This window comes from Sarcophilus harrisii, chromosome 4, assembly GCF_902635505.1.
Source record: "Sarcophilus harrisii chromosome 4, mSarHar1.11, whole genome shotgun sequence".
Classification (NCBI taxonomy): domain Eukaryota; kingdom Metazoa; phylum Chordata; class Mammalia; order Dasyuromorphia; family Dasyuridae; genus Sarcophilus; species Sarcophilus harrisii.
The window spans coordinates 399,063,270-399,088,436 of NC_045429.1; the positions used below are offsets into that span (position 1 = coordinate 399,063,270).

The 25,167-nt window shown below is 34.7% G+C and overlaps 1 protein-coding gene across 4 annotated transcripts in view; it reads left to right on the forward strand.

Moving 5' to 3' along the window:
- The window catches only part of SNX7 (sorting nexin 7), a 128,488-nt gene that overhangs the window by 61,880 nt on the left and 41,441 nt on the right, over positions 1–25,167 (forward strand). For 3 of the 4 annotated variants that reach the window (XM_031967125.1, XM_003769678.4, XM_031967127.1), the window contains exon 7: positions 4,581–4,667. The exons of the other annotated variant lie outside the window; for it this stretch is intronic. In XM_031967125.1, coding sequence (XP_031822985.1) covers positions 4,581–4,667 — 87 coding nt within the window. The remainder of the gene's footprint in view (positions 1–4,580; positions 4,668–25,167) is intronic. 4 annotated transcript variants of the gene reach the window in all.

The window sequence follows — 25,167 nt, forward strand, 5'->3', positions numbered from 1 at the left end:
ATTGAGAGACAGTCAGGAAAGAGGTTAACTAGTTATACAAACTGGACTTGACATGATGTAATGTCCTTAAGCAAAATTCTAATTCTTAGCTTGATAGGCTTGTGAACTTGTTTCTATCTGCTTACCCAAGGGTGGTTAGGCTCTGTGGAATTGCTTCTTGGTCTGCATGTTATCCAGTTGACAAATTAGAAAGCCAGCTTGTGGTAAAGCAATTAGGTGATTCAGTGGATAAGAGTGCTAGACCTGGAATCATAAAACCTGAATCCTTCCCCAGATGTGTAATCCTGGGCTAGTCACTTAACCTCTACCTACCTCAGTTTCTTTCTCATCTGTAAAATGGGGATAATGATAGCACTCATTTTCTAGGGCTATTGTAAGGATCTACTGAGATAATATATGTAAATGTGAATTGATACTACATACTACTATTGCTGATGTTGATTATTACTAATACTATTATTGCTGCTGCTGCTACTATTACTGCTGCTGTTATTATTACTATTATTGATACTTTTTCCTCAGTTGTTTCCTTAGTGCTTTTCTCTTTGGATAAACCCATTCTGAATTCCCAACTACAAAATATATTCCATGTCATCTCTAATCCCTGAACCTTCATGGACAGTCACAATTTCAGAAAAGAAAAGATACTTTTAATGACTTTTTTCAAAAAGAAAATCATTTGTCCCAGTTTCTGGTTTGGAAAATATTGTTGCCATAGTGATGCTACCTTAGTATGCTGTACATGCTGTTCCTTCCAAATGAGTGAGTCCTTTTCAGGACTAAATTATAAAGTAACCAAGATGTGTGTGGTTAGTGCAGAATGAATTGGATATAATTAAGGGATATTTCCATAAAATCATGTTATCACAGAACTGGTTCCAAATGTATTCCTGTCCTAAATCTTTCATTCCTTTCTCATCCTTGAAAAAGCTGTCTACAGTCATTGGTTCCATTTTTTTCCCCTTTTTTCTCTTTTCTAAACTTGCTTTTGTAGTCTTGCTTTTGTGTTCATCATTCAACAAAAACTGCTCTTTCCAAACTTACCAACGATTTCTTAATCTCCAAATTTACTGACATTTTCTCAGTCCTTATCTTCCATGATTTTCCTGCAACCTTTGAAACTGTGAATGATCTCATCCTAGAGAGTCTCTCTTGTAGATTTTCAAGAAATTATTCTTTTTTTTTGGTTCCCCTACTGGATGTCTGATTGCTTCTTTTTAAATCTTCTTCACTAGGCTAATTATTATTCTTGTTATTGAATCTAACCATGAGTGTTCCCAAAAAATTTTTTCTGGGTCTCTTTTTCCTTTCTCTATACTTTTGCTGTTGGTAACCTCATCATTTCCACGGATTCTATTACCATCTATATTGCAGTGACTCTCAAAACTATGTCTCCAAGTTTTTCCTCTTCTCAACTCCTGTCAAGTATCGCCAACTATCTTCTGATCATTTCAAACTTTTGTCTTAAGAAATCTCCAACTCAGCATGTCTGAAAAAGAACTCATTATCCCTTTCTAACCTCTTCCTTTCTTCAGTCTTCCCCTTTTGTGAACTTCCATGTTACTTTTGAGGGCACAGCCACCTTTTAAAAGAGGAAGAGAAGGGAACAATCATTTATTAAAGCGCCTACTTTGTGCTAAGCTCTTGAGAATTTTACAGTAATATCTCATTTGATCATCATAACAGCCCTGACTAAGACTTGGGAGTTATTTTTATTCCTATATTATAGTCATGGAGATTGTTACAGAGAGAGGATAACAGACTTGCTCAGGCTCACACAGCTAATAAAAGTAAGATAGATGATTCTATATAGCTTTACCTCCCTTAAATCCAATTCACTTGCAAGCCAAGACATCAGCTTTTTTATGTCATTGTCCTCTTCTAGAATCTAGCATGAATGACAACAATAATAAACATAAGTGTCTGAAATCAGCTTTGAATTCAGATCTTTCTGATTCCAGGCCTAACACTCTATTTACAATACCACTTATCTGCCTTTTAATCATTTAGTTTCTCAGTGTCAATGTTATTTTCAAATCCTTTCTCTCATCCCCCTATTTAATTAATTAGTTACCAAATCTTGTCTCTATGTCTGTAACATCCATCAGATTATGTCTCTTTCTACTCACACAAACACCCATCCTCTTTTAGACCTTAATCCTAATTACCTCTTGCCTGGATTATTCCAGTAATTTCCTAGTTGTTCTGCAATCTCATGCTTTTCCCTTTTCCTATCTGTGCTTCATACAGCTTTCAAAGTGATTTTCCTAAAGCTCATTTCTGGTCGTGTCAGTTCCTTATTCAGTATCTAAATCACTCTTTCTTTAGCACTTGAAGCTCTTCACAATCTGGCCTTATCCTGCCTTTTCAATCTTCTTATATGTTAGGCCATAATCACCCTCCTTATTAGTCCATATATGACCCCAGCTCTCTGTGCTCTATGCTTTTTGATGAACTTGTCCCTTGCCTAAAATCCTATCTCTTCTGACACTTTGGAATTAGTGGCTTCCTTTAGAATTCATTCAAGTGCCTCCTTCTGAAGGAAACTTTTGCTCCAAAATTTATGTTTTGTATATATCTGCATCTATACATGCTGTCTCTCCTTTGGAATGCAAGCTCTAGAAAGTCAGGGATTGTTCTGCCTAGTCTAGAGCTGGGATCAGATGCAATTACTAAATGCTTGATTGCTTGCTTTTGTAAAGAAGCAGCTTTGTGGTGATAAATTCTTACTCTTTGATTCACCTTAACTATCACCTCATTTTCTAATCATCAGTCCACAAAGCTTTAGTGGTACATTTTTATAAGTCAGTCTGCAAAACTCTTAATACAAAGAAACTTTTAAAGCTAATAAACTTAAATTGTCTCCATCTTCTCTTTACATTGTGTTTGCCTCAGCCCCCTAAAATTAGAAGGATATAATTAGTGTTACAGAACTTAGATATTTTACTGCATTACATTGGATAGTTTGGGCCAATCTTCACTCATTTAGATAACAAGTATATCACTGCCCTGTCATTTATTTATGCAGAAATCACCAATTAATTATCTAAGATGTATAAAGTACTATATTAAGTATATGGAGAAATGAAAAGGAAAAAATTCAGAGAGGATCTGTCTTTTCATGGAGTTTAAAATCTGGTTCTATAAGACCTTATTTGTGTGTATTTATCTTTATTTAAGCACACACAGATCTACTTAGAAATACTTAATAGCTATGCAGGAGCCAAAGTGTGATTAATATTATGAACTCATGTTTAAAAATACTGATATATATTACATATGTAAGAATCAAAGTGCTATATAACTATACATAATTTTTCATTCAAGTGTGTGTACATATATAGTTATTCAAATGTTTATTAATCTGATCTTGTGCTTGTTATATTATGATCTCTTGGGCATGTTTTGTAATTCAGTTGAGTTCATTTATGATAAATTATATTCTATTGCTAGTCTCTTGAGAAAATACTAGAAAATGCATTGATATTCTTGATGGAGTTTTAGAGATATACTTTCAAACTGAAGCTTGTGTCTGTCACCTACAAGCCAATATTTCTTTTATTTTCAATACCATGATATTGAACATTTTGTTAAAATTGTACATTAAAATGGTATCCTCAATACTTGGTTTGAGAACCATTCTAAATCTATTAAAAATATAACCACAAATAACCTTTTAGAGTTAGTTACTTCTACTAATCCACCCTATATTATTTATTAGACTTAATTTTGGATGTTGATATTTTCTAACATTGTCCTTAAAGCCTCTGTGTATTCTTACTTGAAATTTATTACGCTCTCTATTCTGACAATAACTGTAATGTTTCATAAGCAATTATGCTTTACTATATTCAAATAGGACATTAGATATATCACAAAACATCTTAGAATGGGATGGATTTGAAGAAACAAATCCTTTAAGTGTTGGTTTCAAGTTAACTTTTTAATGAGGAATTAAAAACAATAAAACAAATAGACACCAAAAGTTGTAAGAACTAGAGATTTAAAACCTTACAGGCCATGTAGTTCAATCTCATCCTTTTACAATATAAGGAAACTAAGACTTGTAGAGGTTAGTTTGCCTTTTTCCATATAGCTACTCAGTGTCAGAGGTGGAATTCACATTTGGGCTTTCCTGATTCTAAATCCAGAACTCAATCTACTATGCCATACTGCCCTTCTTAAAGACATTCTTTAACTAAGAATTTGTTAATTCTTTGACCAAAGACCACATTGACAAAAGCTCTGAATTTAAAAAAAAAACCAGACCAAATACAAGCAAGCAAAAAGCAAGTAAGCAAACAAACTAGCAGGAAGTCATATTGTAATCTTGTCCCATTATTAAAATGTATTACATTTTAATAATGTAATTTAAAAAAAAAACCAGACCAAATACAAGCAAGCAAAAAGCAAGTAAGCAAACAAACTAGCAGGAAGTCATATTGTAATCTTGTCCATTATTAAAATGTATTACATTTTAATAATGTAAAATGTTCATTAATTGTGTTTTATAAGATTATTATTGAAACAATTGACAGAATGAATTGCAACATGTTATATCTGCATGTTTTAATATAAAGGGAGTTATGAAAAGAAGAGACCAAATTCAAGCAGAACTGGATTCCAGAGTTGAAGCTTTGAATAACAAAAAGGCTGAAAAGGAATTGGTAAGTTTTCAGATTTATTCTTCTTATCACATAAAGTTTGCTTTCAAGTGTTCATTAGCAATACATTTATATCCATTTCCACTAAACTGTTTTTTGAAGATTTTTTAAAATAGGATTAAGCTATTACCACACAACCTAATTTATTTTGATTATCACATGAGAAACTTACATATTATACTATGGGGCCACATTCTAGTTGTGTTCTTTGTTTGATGGGTATCTGAGGACATTGCCTACTTAAAAACAAGACAAAATAAAACTCCCTGCTTAATCATAACCATAGTAATTGATTCTAAACCTAGTTATGTACAATCCTTTCATTTTAAGAAATAAAATAAAAACAGTCATGCTGCACTTGATTCAAACCATACTTCAGCTAAGAAAACTGTTTATCCGAGTTTTCAAGGACATAGATAGCCATTAAAAGTAGAAACTTTTTCACTACAAGTGTTATGATTTAACTGGTCTGTCTTGAATTCTGAGAGCCAATGTTGAAGAATATATATATATATATATCTGGCTTTGGAATAAGAAAAATTAAGAAAAGCCTTTATTCTGACTTAACTTTTGTGACCCTGGACAAATGACTATATTTTCAATCCTTTTGACTACTGTCTAAAAAGTAAAAACATACATCTACATAGATGTATGTGCCTAAAAACTATACTTGCTAAATTATTTGAACTCTATAACTGTCAGGGAAATCTGAATTCAAATCCTACTTCATATTCTTCCTAAAGTTATTTAACTCTGGGACTTTCACTAATTTTTTTTTTTTTTTTGGCTTCATTTTCCCCCTCTGTTCAATAGTACTACCTATGTCAGTCACCTATGAATATCACATGACATAATATGTCAAGAGATTTCCAGATTTCAAAGCACTATATATGTTCACCACTCACTAACCTTTCCTCTTTTTGAGATCTTTACAATCCACATCTATCATCCAACCAAAATTTTGATAGCTATTGTTTCTCTTCTCAATGAGCTTAGTATCTGACTCATAATCTCTCGTCCTTAATACCTGTTATCATAGTAGGAGAGTTCCACATGTACATTAACACTCCCTTAAATGCTCTAACCACTTAGTTACTCGACCTATTTATCATGATCTATGCTTCTACCCATGTCAGTCACACACAAAAATTATAGTTTGATTTCATTATCAACCACATATGAACCACTTTCATGTTCAGGACCTCTGAAATCCTCTAATCTGACCATAATCTATTTTCTTTTCATCTCTTCACTCTTCCTCCATTGAGCTGATAAAGTCACCAAGGGTGGAGGGGAAGAGAAAGGGAAAAGGGGAGAGAAAAAGAAAGACAGAGAGACAGAAGGAAATGGAGAGAGAGGGAGAGAGACAATCAGACTCACACACACATACACACACACACACACACATGAAGCTTCCAGATAGAACTTTGGGACATATCAGGAGGTAGGACATAGAAAATGGAGGATAAACCCATAGAAGAAACTGAAAAAGTATGGAATTCAGGATTCTCAGTGCTGCCAAGAGATTAATAATAATGAGGATTGAGAGAAACCCATCAACTTTTGCATTTAAGAGTAACTGGATAACAGCAACATTTTAAAGAAAAAAAAAAACAACTTTTGAGATATTCAAGAACTCTATTGCAATGATAAAACATTATTCCAGAAGACTGAAAGTGAAGCAAACTAACCATCTTCTCACAAAGAAGTGACTCAAGGACTATGAAACATGTTTTCAGACATGTTCAAAGTGGGGCTTTCCTTTGATTGTGAATGCTTGTTTTAAGGGTTTTCTTTTCTCCTCCCCTCTCTTCTCTCTCTCTCTCGCTCTCAGTCTCTCTCTCTTTTTCTGGCTCTCTCTGGCTCTCTCTCTCTTTCTCTGTCTCTCTGTCTCTATCTGTCTTTCTCTCTCCTCTTTCTCTTCTTTTATGCTGTCTGTCTCTTGTCTCTTCTTTCTCTCTCTTCCCCTATTCCTGCACTTCTCCCTTTTCCCCTCTGCTCTCTATTCTCCTCTGTCTTCCCCCTCTGTCTCTCTCTGTCTCACTGTCTGTGTGTGTGTGTGTCTGTTCATTGAAGTGGAAAGATTTAAGGGCCAGAAAATCAGTGGCTATTAATTGAAACAATTAATTTGTAAAAGAATAACACTAGCAACAACCACTGAAATGGTAACTTTGGAATCAGCAGTTTCAACTGAGTGATGAGGTTGAAAGTCAGACTAGGAAGGAATAAGAAAGCAAGGAAAAGAAGTTAAAAAAAAAAAGTAGCCTGTATAGACAGTTTTTTTCCCCCAAGATAGATTTTTGTTGAGAAAGGGAAGAGAAATATGAAATGATACCTTAAGGTGATGGTAGGATCTAGAGGGACTTTTAAGGATAAGGGTAATTTGAATACATATATTGGGAGAAGGATATGAATCAGTAAGTTGATAGAGAAAGACTAAAAATTAGATAGAGAAAGGATGATAATGGGATCAAGCTTTTATAGAAGATGTGAAGGGATAGCAGAAAAGGTAAATAAGCTTTGCCTTCCTGAAAAGAAAAGACATCTCTTTATTAATAATGGGGGGGGGGGACATATTTCATGTGAGAAACCTTGAAAATGTTTAATTTTTTTTTTGCTGTTGTTGAGGCAATTGGGGTTAAGTGACTTGCCCAGGATCACACAGCTAGGCTAAGTTGAATTCAAGTTCTCCTGACTTCAGAGCTGGTGCTCTATCCACTGCGCCATCTAGCTTCCCCAATTTAGTTTGTATTTTGATATTCTTTCACACTCTGCTAGGTTGTGATGAACAGCATAGTAAAAATATGTAGGAGTGTTAGAATATGGCCAGCATGGAGAAGCATGATTTTTGATGAAGAAATTATTCTTAAATGAAAGCAAAAGCTTAAAACAAAATAAAGAGGAAGGGATAACATTTTTGTCTAAATTAACTGGGTTTCTTAGTAAAATAATTCTTTTTGTCAAATACTTAAGATACTTCCACAACTTTTATGGGCAAGCACATTATAAAGAATGAGTCACGTTGATGATATGCTTTTGCACTGCTTTTTTTCCCCTCCAAATTTAAAATATCCTATATATGTCATAAGTAATTCTAAGGATATTTTCAAGTCTCATAGAAAAAGTTCTGCAAAATGGCTTGAAACCTAAATGTTTGCTTTCAATAGGCATTCCTGTGACTTAGCTATAGGTTTGCTTCCAATGAACACTGATTTTAATGTACAAATTTTTTAAATGAAAAGGAAAAACATACTTGGCATCTTCCCCAAATTAAAAGACTAGAAAAATGATTTTAGTCCAATTTGGTAGGTTTTTTTCTATTCAAAGAGAATGACCTGTTCTCCCAATGATGTTTTGCAGACTTCAATAACTATAGATTAGCCCTGATACTTTGCCTTTGCTATATAGATTTATGTTATCCAAACCATTATAGCTTGTCAGCATGTACTAATAACCTAAACTTTTCTGAATTATGACCACAGAAAAACATTTTATATCTTTTTTTTTTTTGTTTGGTAACAATATTTGTTTGGATTTTCTTTTTTAATGAACAAGAAAAAAAATTGTTCTCTCTTTTTTCTTTTTTGCTGATGCAATTGAAGTTAAGTGACTTGTTCAGGGTCACACAGCTAGGAAGAGTTAAGTATTTGAGACTAGATTTGAACTCAGGTCCTCCTAAATTCAGGGTTGGTACTCTATCCACCTAACTGCCCTCCCCCCCATTTTTTTCTATTATATTCTTGTTATGAATATTTTGAAAAAATTCAGATTTGAAATTGAAAGATTTACCAAGAGGTCCATCTCCTTCAAATTGAACAGATGACAGACTACAGAGAATTTATGACTGGGCACAGGACTACCAAATAAAATGCCTTGGTCAAATTCAAATCAATCACGGTCAAACACAGATTTATAAAGTAGATCTTTTGTTCTGGGCACTTGAATACTAGGGAGTATAACAACGAAAATTAAATCATCCCTTGATTCCAGTTTATTGGGAAAAAGTTATATAATACACAAAATGAAAATTTCGATTCAAATCATGATTCTGACACCTTAGCTATATAATAATAGATGAGCTTATTGTTTAACTGCTTGGTTCCCCTTTCAACATTTTAAGATTATAAATTTCATGAGCAGCAGGTATGCTTTGGAGTAAGTTAGCACACTGGTAATTCTCTACACCCATAAAATCACAGGTTCACACACCATAACAGAAAATGATAATATTTCCCCCTGGATCTTCCCATCATCTGCCTCACTCCCCAAGAACAAAAATCATGCCTGAAGACTAAACTCTTTCAATTCCAAAGGGTTGGTTATCATTTGGTGAGTGTGTGGGACAGTAGCGACCACTAAGACAATCAGAAATCCAAGTATGATTGTAGGAAAAAAATTATTTCCTTCTTATGACAAAGGGTGCACAGTCTGGGACACACAGAGTGTAGTTTGAGAAAGATACGCACCCTGGCTAAGGGCATTTCCCCTTTCATTCCCTGACAGGTACTCCCTGCCCAACTCCCTGACTGCTTTCCCCATTGGCTGGGGTTCTAAAGCACAGTTTCTAAAAGAAAAAAAAAATGTGGCTAAAAAAACCACAAGCTATCAAATTCTTAACTGAGGAGGATGTTTCCCACTCAATCTAGTCCCTGCCCCAGAGGAGCTTCCATTCTAGTTGGGAAAGGTATCAGTGGACAAAGAATGGGGGCAAAGAATAAAAGAATAAAGGCTTTTTTTCAAATCTCAAGCCACCACCCCTGATTATGAAACCCAGTTCCTGCCCCTAAGGAACTTTGGGTGAAATAACCTCCACCCCAGCTGCCCTGTGGGTTTCATTTTAATTTAAGTTTCACTTCTCCAATTTAATTTATATACTGTTGAAACCAAATAAACCCATTTCTCACAGTGAGCATATCCCAAGGTCTACTGTTGTAGGTGGGCTCTTGCCATGCTTTCACTCTACTATACCACTAGGTGCTTTGTAACTATGTACCTACCTTCCTCTCCCTTTTTCATTCTAGAACAATAATCAAATCAATACTATTGATGTTGTCCAGATAGCAATACCTGGTTCAAAATAAACATGTGACAAATTCACAATGGCCATTCTCTTTGGCATAAGGTAGATTTATTTAGGGAAGAAGTTACAGTCAAAATGAAGGAATACAATACTCACCAGGAATGGTAAATATGAAATAGAGTTGAGAAAGCATATAGTTAGAAAGGAAAGAGACAAGTTCCCCAAAGGAACTTGCAATTTACCAGAAGAGAAATATTCCAAGATGGGAGTAAGCCATTAACTGTCAGGTTAAATTGACCAGAGTTAGAGTAAGGAGATAGATGCCATTAAAGGGAAGGCCTAAGAGGGAGAGAAAAGAGTGTACGTCATAATGGGCTTAGTCCCGAAGAGAATTTAGTAAAGGTCTTCTAATTATAAGCAGATTTTTTTAATAGTATAATGCTGGAGAAACTGAGGCAAGATAGAGATTAGGGAGTATTTAATAATTTATTTAAAAGGGAGAGATGTACTGGGACCAAATGGATCCATGATTTGGTCCCAGGGCTGAATGAGACTATGGTCTCCAAGAATCCAGCAATATGAGTTCTTAATCACACACACACACACACATACACACACATATATACACAGATGTAGCTCAGATACAGGGGTAGACCAAAGTACGGGTGGAATCAGAGTGCTAAGAGTCAATGGGGACTGACAGGGAAGCCCTGGAGATGGGGAGAGGCATCTGATAAAACAGTATCTGTTTTCTGATATTCTGATAGATTGGAATGGGGAGAGGCATTCTGATATTCTAAAATATAAGATCTTTTATCCTTATCAAATATTCTGATGATTAAGAGGGAGGGGTGCTGTTGACCAGAACAATTAGGAACTGAAGCAGAACAATTCAGGGAAACTGAGGCAGGACAATTAGGAAAACTAAGTCAGGATAATAAAAGAGAACTGTGGCACAACAATAGGAGAAATATAGCTTTAGGGTTTCTCAGGTGTAAAGGTGGAGACACCAAGGGCAGAAGGGAACCCTAGAGGAGAGGAAGAGTCAGGGGGTTCAAAAATTGGGGAATCTGGGAACAGGTTAACTACACTTGACTGACCAGATCTCAGACCCGTCTGAAAATATGCTAATCAATATCTCCAAAGGTTGTTTGAAGACACCTGATTTTGGGGGATGAACAGCAGGCTTTGCTAAACAGTTCCTTTCTAGATAGTCCAAATAATTATCTATTAGTAGTTTCTTCCTGACAGGGGAAGAGAGTAAATCACATCACCATCATTACTTTTAGAAAGATATATTGATCCACATGTTGGTGGCTCTACTAACCCACCACAGTATATTTCCAAACCATAAAGTTCCTTTTCTGACACATTCACTTATACTTGTTCTTTCTCCCAGTTAGAATATAACTTCTTTGAGGATAGAGACTGCCACAATGTTTAACATAATGATTGGTACAATGTAGATATTTAATAAATATTTTTTACTAACTATATTGAAAAAAGTATAGAATAGAGCGGGTTTGAAAGTTTTGAGGAAGATCACTTGTGGTGGATCAGTAAAACCTTCAACTCTTGGGGAAAAAAGAAAAAAAAAATCACTAGGTAGAAATGGAAGAGTAGGAAGAAGTCAGGAAGTAATTTCAGGCATGATGTATATACTACATTTTTTTTTTTTGACTGACCATAAACATGGAATCAAAACAATCCCAGAACATTAAAACAACAACCAACCTCTAAAACCCTTCTTAGGAGCAAATGAAAAGCTGAGTGTTTCGGTATCTATACATTAAAGGCATTTAATGCATTTGTTTCCCATTTCCTGAGGGAAAGAGCCTGCCAGAGTTACACCGGGAATAAGCTAGCCTTGGTAACTCTCACAAGTGGTAGGTAACCATGGCAACCCACCTCAATGAGTTGAGTGAGGGAGCAGCTCCCTCCTAATCACTATGGTGACCTTGGCTAGGAACTGCAGATAGGCTGGTTGATCTCCATGACAACCCTGGCAGAGCCACTCTAGAGATAACCCTGGACTGTATCTTTAGATCTCCTGCTGGGTCTGCTCCTAGGACCTCCCACCAACACCTGCCTGAGACTGCAAGATCAGTATGCATAGACACATCCCAGTGAAAGCATTAATGCCCAGAGGAGTATTACAGATAAAGTTACAGCCAGTTAAGAAAGGGAGAGGGCATGGATGCCTTGTCCATTCTAGGGGTCACATCAGCCAAATCAGTCAAGCTTTAGTGTGGCGAGATAAATGGGTGCACCTTTGGTCTTTCTGGCTTCCTAACTTTTTAATGACGACTGGCTTTAGTCTTGGTATCTTGTAGCTCCATAAGTTGCCTTGGCATAGTGGTTAGAGACCTGACCCTGGAATCAGGAAGATCAGTGGTCAAGTCCTGTTTCTGACACACGTAGCTATATTTTTTGAATGGCAACTCACTTCATTTTTCAGTTCTTTATTCCAGTCTCCTAAATTATAAGTCGTATTAATGTAATGTATGATATGGAGTTTGGTACCAAATGGTGGTGGTTTGAGGACCAATATGATGTAGGTAACATGGACATCAGATTATGACGAGCACCAAAAGTTGGGGTTCAGTCGCGTGAAGAATTCACAATGGCCATTCTCTTTGGCAAAAGATAGGTTAATTTAAGGGAACAAGTTGCAGATAGAATGAAGGAATACACTAGATACTGGGGATTAGAGTTAGGAGAACATATGATAAACAAGTTCCTGAAAGGGACATAGCACCCCAAAAGCGTTAGCCAGCTATGAGTAGGAGAAGTGAGGTTGGGAAGCATAGTGGAATTGGGAGAGGTACCATGGGGGTAGGAGCACGGGAGAAGGGGAAGAGGAAGAGAAAGAAGAAGGGGAAGAAGAAAGACACCACAAGGCAGAGTGCTGTGGTGGGCTAACCCAAAGGAAGGCAGCGGCCGCGAGATGGCCCATAAGTAGATTTTATAGAGAAAATTTAGGGACATGACTGGGAGTTATTATATTAGTATAAATTTAGGCAAAAGCTAAAACTTTCAAGGTCTGTTTTTCTGATCTTTCTGTATCTTTTATTTTCAAATATATGCTTGTTCATCTCCCAACTAGGTCTGAACAGAGTGATCTTCAAATAGGATTTCCCTTTTCCACTCTCAACCAGTATTTCAATGTACAAATGTATGTATGTGTGTGGGTACACATCTACATATATGTATATATTCATGGACTTTCACTCCTGATATCCAGTCAGTTGAAAATTTATTTATATCTATCTTTAAGATCTCTTTCCTCTTTCTTTTCATTGACTCTGTCCCAATCTGGTGAAGGTCCTCATCACCTCAATGCTGGGCTACTGTAATAATCTGCCGATCGGCCTCCCTGCCTCAATCCCTGCTTACTCCAGTCCTTCCTCCATTCAGTTATCAAACTGAACCTCTTAAAATATATATCTGACTCCTCCCTCTCTTCCCAATTCTCATTCCATAAACTTCCTGGTCAAACGCATAGTCTTTCATTTGTCATTCAAAGTCTTATACAACCTGAATCTTCTTAACTTCCCAATCTTTTTATACCATACTCTTTTCCAGGTATTTTGTAATCCAGTGTTAACTGGAGTGAACATTGGACTAAACAGTGACTCCTACCTATTCTTCACATGAGACACTTTCTTTGGACCAAGAACCAATAGTCCTTAAAAATTTATTAAGCACCTACTGTGTTCTAGGCATTGTACTAAGTATTGGTGATACAACAATGACAAAGAAAATTAGTTCCTATCTTCTAGGAGCTTATTATAATCAAATAGGGGAAGACAATAGAGAAATGGAAGCTGAAAGGTGGAAGGAGGGAGGTAATCTTCCTGAAGTTAGAACTAAGCAGAGTAATTGGAGGGAAATGAGGAATGCACAGAGCATTTTCACTGTCTGTCTTTCCATGCTTAAAATGCTTTCCCTTTTCATCTCTGTCTCCTTCCCTGGTATCTTTAAAGTCTCAGAGAAAATCCCATCTTCTACTGGAAGCCTTTCTTTCTTATTTTTTTTTTTTTAATTATAGCTTTTTATTTACAAGATATATGCATGGGTGATTTTTCAGCATTGACAATTGCAAATCCTTTTGTTCCAACTTTTTCCTTCCTTCCCCCAGATGGCAGGTTGACCAATACATATTAAATATGTTAAAGTATAAGTTAAATACAATATATGTATACATGTCCATACAGTTATTTTGCTGTATAAGGAGTCGGACTTTGAAATAGTGTACAATTAGCCTGTGAAGGAAATAAAAAATTCAGGTGGACAAATATAGAGGGATTAGAAATTCAATGTAATGGTTCATAGTCAAATCCCAGAGTTCTTTCCCTGGGTGTAGCTGGTTTAGTTCATTACTGCTCTATTGGAACTGATTTGGTTCATCTCATTGTTGAAGAGGGCCACGTCCATCAGAATTGATCATCATATAGTATTGTTGTTGAAGTATGTAATGACCTTCTGGTCCTGCTCATTTCACTCAGCATCAGTTCATGTGAGTCTCGCCAGTCCTCTCTGTATTCATCCTGCTGGTCATTTCTTACAGAACAATAATATTCCATAATATTCATATGTGTTTTTTATTCAGCCATTCTCCAATTGATGGGCATCCACTCAGTTTCCAGTTTCTGGCCATTACAAAGAGACCTGCCACAGACATTCTTGCACATGGGTCCCTTTCCCTACTTTAAAATCTCTTTGGAATATAAGCCCAGTAGTAACACTGCTGGGTCAAAGGGTATGCACAGTTTGATAGATTTTTGAATATAGTTCCAAATTGCTGTCCAGAATGGCTGGATGTCTTCACAATTCCACCAACAATGTATCAGTGTCCCTGTTTTCCCACATCCCCTCCAACATTCTGCATTATTTTTTCCTGTCATTCTAGCCAATCTGCCAGGTGTGTAGTGGTATCTCAGAGTTGTCTTAATTTGCATTTCTCTTATTAATAATGACTTGGAGCATCTTTTCATGTGACTAGCAATAGTTTCAATTTCTTCGTCTAAGAATTGTCTGTTCATATCCTTTGACTATTTATCAATTGGAGAATGTGGAAGCTTTTCTTAATTCTAGTGCCTTCCATCTATAGATTTTTCCCTATTTAGCTTATGTTTAGCTTTTTATTTTTTATTTGAAAATTTTAAAATATATAAAAATTCCCTTTCTATAATAGTATTCTTCACTTTTATACATCTCCATATACTTTTATAGATAAATACATCTGTCAATTTCAGTCATGAAATTTTTTTTTGTCACGTATTCTTTAGAATTGACATGGATAATTTTATTGTTCAAAGTAGCTAAGTCTTTACAGTTGATTCTCATCACAGTATTGCTGTTAAGTGTGTTCAGTGTTCTCTGTCTTCTTATTTTGTATGAGTCCATATAAGTTTTCCCAAGTTTTTCTGAAACCATATCCTTCATCATTTTATTATCAATACTATTCCATCACAATCATATACCACAACTTACTCAACAGCTTGCCCAACTGATGGGCATCTCCTCAGTTTCCATTTCTTTGTGACCACAGAAAGAGCTGCTATAAATATTTTTATACATGTGGTTCCTTTTCCTTTTTTTTTTTTTATCTCTTTGGTACACAGACTTACTAATTATATTTCTGAGTCAAAGAGTATACAGTTTTGTAGTTCTTTTGGTATAATTTCAAATTGTTCTCCAGAATGATTGCATAAGTTCACAAATCTACGAACAGTGCATTAGTGTCCCTACTTTCCCACATTTTTCTTCTGCATTTGTCTCTTATTATTCCCATTCACAAGTATTTTCTTAACCAGTCTTCAAGGAAAAATAACAGCAACAGCAGCCACAATTTCATTAAAGAAATCATTACCTTTACTGTTTTACTTTGCTTGAAAAATGTAGAGTATTTAGAAATTGAGAAGAACATGATACGAAACAGCATGGTAGGATGAGGTTAAATAAGGTCACATCTGGACAGCGTGGAAATTGCTTGATGTGGAGTATTACAAAAGATGTTCAGTGGGGTGGTAAAATAGCATATGGTTTTCTTCAATGAAAATGTAGATACTATTATCTGTGAAATGATTTAATTTTTATTCTCAAGGTAGTGGAAATAAAGGTCATGGGTAAATCTTGGAAAAGAAAAATTTGGAGATGTCTTCAAGGAGCTATAGTTTAAGATTTCAGAGGCAGGATTTGTGATTTGAAAATATCTTACTCCCTTCACAATTTAGCTATAAAATAAATAAGGAACATTTATAATGCTCAGTCAAGCTGTATGTCTGCTGTGGCTTCAGTTTTGAATGAATGGGCTGTTTTGTTAGGTTTTTTTTTTTCCTCCCAAGGCACCTTAATATAAATGACTGCTTTTGACATTTAGAGAAATGTGCACAGTCCCTGAGAAACTGATCTGATGACAAAAATCTCAGCTTGTTCTCAGTATATTGAGGAAAAGAAAATCGATTCTTCAGTTCTATGCTTTCAATATGAATTTGTGAATTTCACTACTTTTATTAATAAAATTTTAAATCTGTTATTTTAATAAATGGTGCTATACTGAATGTTAATAATTTTAAGAGAACTTGCCAATCCCTCCACCAGCCATGGATATCGCACGAGGTGCGACTCAGGTAAACTGAGGGTAGTCTTGTGAGGATGAACAAGATGGCGTTTGGGAGGAAAGAGTCCTCACCCAAGAAGCTACGTGGCAGTTCCAGGAGAAGCATACCAGACCTGAGATGAGAGAACAATATCCACATACCTTATTAGGAAAGGGATGCTCACTTTGTACTTGTGTGTAGCTTCCTGTAGATCACCATTTCGGGAGTCATATATTTACTATAAGGTAGAATGTGCTTATGCTGAGCTATAAGGTACTGAGTAGATAAAAGGACTTGCAGAGCTTGTAATAAACGGAGTCTTTCAATATCCTGGCTCTTGCCCCTCATTACTCATGGTCTTCGCCATTCAGGTGAGCGGGTATTGCTGGTCATATAAGACCTGCCTCACTCGGGAGTTTGGGCCGAAAAACCCAAACAAATAATTACATAGAATGTTCTCAAAACATAGCTTGCTAGTGAAGAAAATAAGGAAACCAGGTGGAAGTAGGACAAAGTAAATATCATTGCTGATATCTTGTCCACCATTGAAACTGTATCAAAGAAGCTTTCATTAATTTATAGGGGATGAGCTCATATCCCAATAATTCTAGTAAATTGTAAAAGGCAGTTATTTTTATCTACCTGTGCAGTAGTTCATTTATCATTAAATATGAATGTGATAATGGAGAGTGACTTGTCCCAGCATCATTTCTTTCTGAACTCCATCCTTTGATGGATATGATCAGTGAGGATAAAAATAATAATAATACAATAAAAACTTCTATATTTATATATATGTGTATCTTTGATTTTTTTCAAGGTACTTTATATATTTTAGCTCATGTGAACTTCATAACCACCCTGTAAGGTAGGTTAATGCATGTATTATATCCATATTTTACAGAGAAGGAACTTGAAATTCAGAGCCATTAAATGACTTGCTCATATTTGCCCAATGAATAAATGTCTGAGATAGAATTTAAGCTCATGTTTTTCTGACTATAAGCCCAATAAGCTAAATTCAACAGATGATTGAGGTGCTATATTTGTCAAAAAGCTTCTTGCCTTGCTTGACCAATTTCTTTGAACTAGTGCCTGCTCTACCTCTTTCAAGAATACCTCATAAGCTTCTGAGTGATGTGCAAAGCAAGATGGACCTCCTTCTTCCTTCTGGAAAGGATAGATCTGAAATGGACACAAATGGCATTGGATAGATATTAGCATGGGACTGTTTCTGACATCAACATTTTCACAGAATATTTATTTTATCTCCCAGTAGAAATTTAAAGGTGGGAACTCCAAGTTTGTTATTTACTTTGTTTGTTGTACTGTAAGTACATATAAGCATTTCTCTTTTATGTTGTATTATAATGGATTTCTCTTTTGATTGTCTTGGTCCTTTACCTTATTATGGTGTGTAGGTGACCATAGGATCCTGAAAGCTCTTTCAATAGAGTTCAAGCTCTTTCAGGTCCAACCAAGGTAGAAAGGGAATGTTAGGTCATACTAGCTTTTGCCTGTAAACTGGCCTGCATAAGTTTGGGGTATCACATCACCAGGGTGGCACCAGCGTGTTAAGCTTTTGTTCCTTAGCCCAGCAACTCTTTGAAAACCAATATAACTTATAGAGAAGGTGTAGTCTTGCTTCAGCAGAAGGACAAGTAAAACACAGAGATTAATTCATAGATTTTTATATCACTGAATATTATTATAATGGAGAAGAATAAGATTATTTCTATTGCTAATGGGACCGTGTGTCATATTTAAATAACAAACTGAACCTCTGCGTATAAAGCATAGCTTTTCTGTAAACATGTGATATACTTGGACTTTAAAGTTTGAAAATAGTGCTGTTCTTGGCTTAAGTTATTGTGCCAACCCCTAGAACTCCAGTGTGGTACTCTGTGAAACACATTCTGGTAGAATTATTCAAGAGTAGCACAAGGTTATTGAAAGAATTCTTAACTATTTTTCTTTCTTTCTTTCTTTTTTTTTTTTTTTTTTGCACAGAAACCTCTGTCAGCCAATCTGATAATCTATATACTTCTTAAAATAATGTTTTTAAGTAAAATAAATATAGAGAGAGCATTCCAAAGGAAATCAATTATACTGAAACAGTTACCAAAACTTAATATATATATATTTAACCAGTATAAACTCCTGATTTATAAGAACTCTAACATAACTTCCATAATTTTGAATCTCCTTCTTAGCATAGAATTCAGTTCCCTGGAGATCCATAGATAAAGACAAGTGTTTCCAGATAACCTTTGAAAGTTCCTGAAGTTTTGTTTCTGTTGGTGACTCATTCCACTGAAAGTTCAGAGCTACTTCACTGTCCTTTTTCTTAATGTATAATGTGGATCTAGATTTCCTAAATTTAGTCAAGAATTAAGAATTGTAAACTATGAAACAAAATTATCCTTTAGGTTACTTAATGAATATCTGTTTAAAATGAACATCTACAAATAAGCCAGAATCTGATCATTCACTCATGAATGGCTTTACAATGACAATTTTCAAAGTGCTTGGGTAATTTTTCAGAAAACTAGATGTGAGATAAATGGGAAGAGGCAGAACATGTTTTCCTGATTCTAAATTTTTTATCAGACAATGGCAATTTGCATTATGAAGTTATCACATTTGGGAGAAACTCATTTTAGAATTCATGTAGAAACTCAGCTTCCTACAGCCTACATTTTGATGCATGCTTCATTTGTGTGGGGGTGGAGCAGTTGGAGGGCAGGTGGCAGGGAATGAGGCATTGTCACATTTTCATAGCTATTTTGGTAAAGGAAAATGAACGCTATGCATATTTCTGCTAGTAAATCTTTAATGGTTTAACAACAACTCAGAGAGACCCAGCAAATAGCTTAAAAATCTAATAATTCTATGCTTTGTGAAATGTTATCTCTGAGGTCATGATGAACCAGTGTTCAAGTCTGCACTCAAAGTAGGTAAGATGGTTTGCACAGATATTGTATATAGTAATCCAAAAGATGTCCAAATTTCCTTTAACATTTAGCTTTTGTATGAATGACCAACTTGATTGAGAAACTACATTTTACACCCTCTAGGATTCCTAGAACAAAGGAAATATTTGTTTACTTTTTGATTGATTTCTTTTTATTATTCCAGAACTGGTGTAATAAATAAATCTTAATTATATACCTAACTTTTAGAACATAAGTATGTATTGGATTTCAGTCTTGGAATCCTTTGGAATTTCAGTCTTGACAGCTTTTCATCCTTTGTGCCTTCCCCAATAGAATTTTAGGCCCAAGAGTTACCACTTTCTGAGCTTTCTCTAAACTCTTTGAAATCTCTTCTCCCAAATCAAGGCTGCATGTCAGACTTCCCAGAGTTCTCTCTATATCATAAATTCTAAGTTAACATAGTCATCATCCCCAAAGTTCCCATCATTCCATCCCAGCAATTAATTCCTTCCTGTCAGTGAGAATTAGATCTAATAGAGTAATTCTTTGCTAGTTTTTCTTCCTTTTGAAGAATAAAGTTATCATTTGAGTAAATTTAGAAATTATTAGCTTTTTTTTTTTTTTAGGTAAAGATAACATTCCATCAGCTGTGTGAAAAAATTAATCAGCTGAATTTGTCCTGTGCCTCTTTGTGAATTCTGTGTTCTAAACTCCTCATCTATCCCTAAATCTCTCCATGTGGTTTGTAGTATATTTTTGTGACACTCTCATGTCCATCACCTTGTTGATTTTGTCAAAATGCTTCCCAAAATGCTATAACTTCATATTATGCAATTCTATTGTATCCTATTCTGTTCTTTTCAAATAAGGCACATCTTCTCAGAGCCAAATTTTTGTTCTAATCTCTCCAATTCTCAGAGATGCTTCTGTGGTAAAATTTGCTTCCTAGCTTTAATCTCTTCAGTTCACTTTCTTAAGATCCATACATTATGCATTTGTATATAGACATATGGAGCCATGGGCTTTATCCTGGGCTCCCTTCTTGGATTTATCTCTTGTGAATTTATGGATATTTACTGTTAGTCAATTAGCAAGTAAAAATAAGTATTTTGAACACAATAAAGAAAATGCAGTCCTCTCACTAACATTTATTAATAAAGTGCTTCTATGTGGAATTGAAGACTCTCCCAAGCAAATATTTTGCTTTATAGAAGTGTTGTTCACTTTTGTTTGTTTGTTTTTTTAATTGCCAAATTTTTAAATCCAGAGGATTGGAGCAGGGGTATAAGTTAAAGGTAGACTTTCACTTGAGAGATTTGAGGTCAAAATTATAAGGGAAAAATTGAAGGAATACTTTCTGATTTCAGAGCAAAAACTAGAAACCATGAAGAAATCCTTGCCTTTTTCCTATTTAAATTTCAGGAATTAGAGAAATACTACAACTAACCTTCATTAAGTAATTTATATAAAGCATTGTAAGTTAAATGAAACAGTAAATTATCAAATGAGCCGTGCAATGAAAAAAGAATGTGGTCAAGAATAAGATTATTTTCATTTAACATGAAGTGTCTTTTTAAAATTAATTTGCACTATAATCTTTTGTTATTCTATCACTTATATTCCTCAGTCTTTTTTTACCACTCCTCTTCCAGAGAGGCATTTCTTAATATTAAAGGGAGAAGAGAAGGAAGAGAAACCCCCCCACAAAATTTAGAAAGACATGACATGATGTAATTGCAGTGTTCCATACCTATTACTGCCAACCTTATCAGAGAGGTATATTTCTATGGAAAGAGTACTAAGTGCACTTTTTCATGTGTCTTTTTTGAACTAAGCTTAATATGGACATATTGCATATATGAAGCACTATTTCTCATCCTTGTGGATTCTTAATATGCAGAATTTTTTCCTGAGGATCATTATTATGGACTATTGAATAATATAATTTTTAAAAAATTATAATTAACTATAAGTTTCAGTGGCATGTTATACAGGGCATTGTCTTGTATAAAGTGAGACAAGCAGACTCAATTTCTGCCTTTAGTCTAAATACTTGTACTCTGTGATAGACAAGAATTATGTAAATAGAGGTAACAATGACCAGGGTAATTACCACTTGAGGGGGAAAAAAAGCTTTGCATCTGATATGGAAGACATAGAAGGAATAAATATATGTTAAATTATTTATATGTGGAGACACAGAAAATATTAGGCAGTGTGGTTTAGTAGATAGAGAGCCTCTTTTGAAGCCAGAAAAACCATTGTTCAAGAGACAATAATGACTGTGTGACCCTAGACCAATCTTCTTGGTCACTGGGGCTGTGGTATCAAAAGCAAAAGCATATGTAAAGATCTCTGAGGATCACATATTGATTTAGAAATCATATATTAACATTATCTGTATTCTATTGAATTTTTATTTATTTTGTTAAATATTTCCTATTTACTTAATCTGGTTCTGGCCACTAAATATGTTTAATATCTCAGCTTAGTTACTTATAGAGTGACTACTTGCTTGGATAGAGGGAATTTCTACATTCAAGAGTTCCCTATACGAAAGTAATTCTAGGCTTCTATGAAATCCCTGTACCAAATAAATGAACAAACATTTTTCAAAAATGTAATCTGGAAACTATTAATAATCATGTGAAAGATTGCAATGCAATCATTACAAGCAATGAATGAATTTGGAAATTTATTTGGGAAAACATTAATATTAGGTCACAATTCTGTGGAGATATGACAGTTACTTGTGACTATAGCATTAAAGTCTTCTTCTGGTTCTTCATCTTGGTATGAAAGTGATACTTGATTCATAAAACTATGCCAGTAGAACCCAGGCTTTGGCAGATTCCACGAAAGTGGAGAGGCTGTGAGTGCAAGTTCAGAAATTTTGTCATGGCTAAGTTAGCTATAGAGTGATGAATATTTTTGGACTTGGAAAATCTTTTTGGAGGGAGCTGGGGTGGGGGGAATGCTGTGTCTCCCTATGTTGCCTAGGCTACAAGTACATTGGCCACAGCTGCTGATCAATTAGTTCCATTCAATGCACAGCATTCTTCTATGTAGTAGAGACACCACACCCTTAGGTTCTGTGAATTGTGAGATTTTCTACCAAGTTGTAAGGGGAGCTGCATTTTGTCATTGGAAGGAGTACCTACTCAGACAAAATAATGGATCCTTCATGTTTTAAAGGATTAATGTATTGGGGCAGTTAGGTGTCCCAGTGGATGGAGCAATATCCTTGAAGTCAGAAGGACCAGTCTTAGACAATAAACACTTACTAGCTGTATGCCCCGGGTTAGTCACTTAATCCCAATTGCTTTGCCCTTTCCCTCTCCCCCCCAAAAAAGAAGTAATTAAAGTATTAAAGTAGTAATAGAAAAAGCACAAAAATCAATATATAACATCATTTTCCAAGTCTATTTTGAATGACATATTTTTTTCAGGCTGAAAAATATGGATACTTTCAGGTCTGAAGCTTTATCCTTTAAAGACATACTTCATTCCTATTTAAAGAATTTAAGAAAAGGAAAACAGGACATTTTAAATTCCAGTCAAAAGAAGTAAGACAAAAACAAATATGAAGAACCTTCACTGAGTTTCTCTATAATCCAAATAAGTCACTTAACTCCTTTGTCCTTTAGTTTTTCTTGTTTTGCCAAATTAGACTATTTTGTTTCAAATTATATTCATGTCAAGGTTAGTGATATGGAATTTTGAATTAATTTTGTCATGTTCTCAGTTATCATTGTTTCCTTTTCTTGAAAGATTCTGGCAGAATCTCTCTTTTTCTTTTCCATCAAATAAGTATGAGTTTCAGTGGTAAAGGTTTTTATTTGAAAATGAAAAAAAATTTTGAAAGGTATCTCAAAAAGAGATACAGCTTGTTAATCATTCCCATGCCTAAAGAGTGGGATGTAATCAGGAATGTTCAAGGCTCTGATTCTTCAGACATATATTTCCTCTTTATATTTTAGAAAATAATATATAGTTAAAGGGACTCTTATCTTTCCTCAATTAAGTTAATACCTTTTTTCCCCCAGAAATATGTAACTGTCAGATTAGAATTGCTTTTTAAAAGTAATTGGTATTGTCTTGTGATTGAGTGTCAATCTAAAAATCCTTATATTTAGGTATTGTACATTCTGGAGTTTTGAGTACTTGGGGGGAAAATTGTTGGCTTTTCTGAACATCAGAGGGATTTTACCAAGTGAATGAATATATTACTCTGTTGATTTTTCTTCTGTACTGAAAAATAGTGAAAATGCCATATAGAGGGATAGCATTGATGATACATTTGCTTTTATTTATGTATATGCATATATTTGAATGAACATACATATGTAAAGAAACAGTGATTTTCATAACATCAACAAGATCTTGAAAAAAAAAAGACACCTTCAGTATTAAATAATTCAGTAAGCAAATTAGCTTGTAAATGAAGTATGGAAAAATCCTGGGGAGAGCAGGTAAGGAAATATGATTGATTCTTCATTATATAATCTAAGAGGGATATACCAGGATTCCTGCCTAGCTTTGTGTTGCAAAAGTTTGCCAGGTGGATCTATGAGTAGCAGGGATTCTTGACATCCTATTTGTTACCATCTTTTTAAATTGTATGGCAGAAAGCCAATTGAGAAGAAATACAGTATAACAGACTTTAATTGTTCTTTGTAGAACTTTGTGCTAAGTCCTATGGGAGATATAAAGATTAGCTGAAATATGGACCTGCCACTTACCCCCAAACATCTTATGACTTAATAGAAAACTATGGTACCAATACAAGGTATAATGCTCTGTATTATAAAAGCCAGGTTGAAATGTCTTTGAGATAGTTGGAGATAACAGTCTGGAATTAACAAAGATACAACTAGGTCCTTATTAGTATAAATAATGAATCACCTGAAATGGTTACATGTATTCAAATTTTCACCATTCAAAGTTATAATTATTTGAAATATGGTAAATAGGTCCAGCCCAATGGAAATAAGCAGTACAAATTCAAATAATGAGATAATAATTCAGAGAATTCACTAATGATTCACATTAAAGGGAACCTAGCTATAGTTAAATCTGCAAGTACAAACTTGGAAGGTAGAAATGATACTTAGAATTGGTACAGTAGTTAGAGCCAGAGAAAGTGACTGAATTAATGAAATGATAAGCCGAAGAGATACAAAGATAGATTTTTGAAAAGTTAGGAAAAAGATGAAGATCTGGTAGAGGAACATTTAGAAAGGTTTTTGTATTTCTCTTGCCTAGAATAGTGCCTAGCACATATTTGATACATAGCATAGATTTGTAAATGGAAGGGAAGAGATTTTATAGACTACCAGTACTGAGTCCAGTGCCTTCATTTAACTGATGAAGTACAAAGTGCTTTGAAACTAGAGCTATGAAACTAGTGCATTCTCTTTTTTTTTTGATTTTGAATTGGTATAATTTCTATGTTAAAATGCCTACTGCATTCCTACATAGGAATTATTTTGTTGGATGAACTTCTTATCCAATTCATTACAATTTTATACAAAATAATAAAGCCTCATTTTTTTCTTTGATTTGTGTTGATTTAAAAATTCTAGGGTCAGAAAAGGTGTCTGGAGTGGGGAAAAGGGGAAGAAAATAAAAGTCAAGGTAGAACATGACCTATTAACATGAATTAGTTTTTAGTAAAACATGATTAGATAAGTTGTATTAGGAGAAAGTAGTGGGTGGTAACTTACAGATCAGTTGATCTAGAAGTAGGAGGAAAAGATATGGTCAAAGTTAAGGTTGAAATAAAGGGATTGTGTGGGTTGGCTTTTATTTCTTTGTGGGCATTTACAAATCAAAAGACTTTTTGTAGTTAGTGTTTAGTTTATTGTATAGTAGGTGTGCTGAAATTAGGAAGTAGAATATTATCAAAGGAAAACATTCTCACAAATCAACAAAAAGAAAAT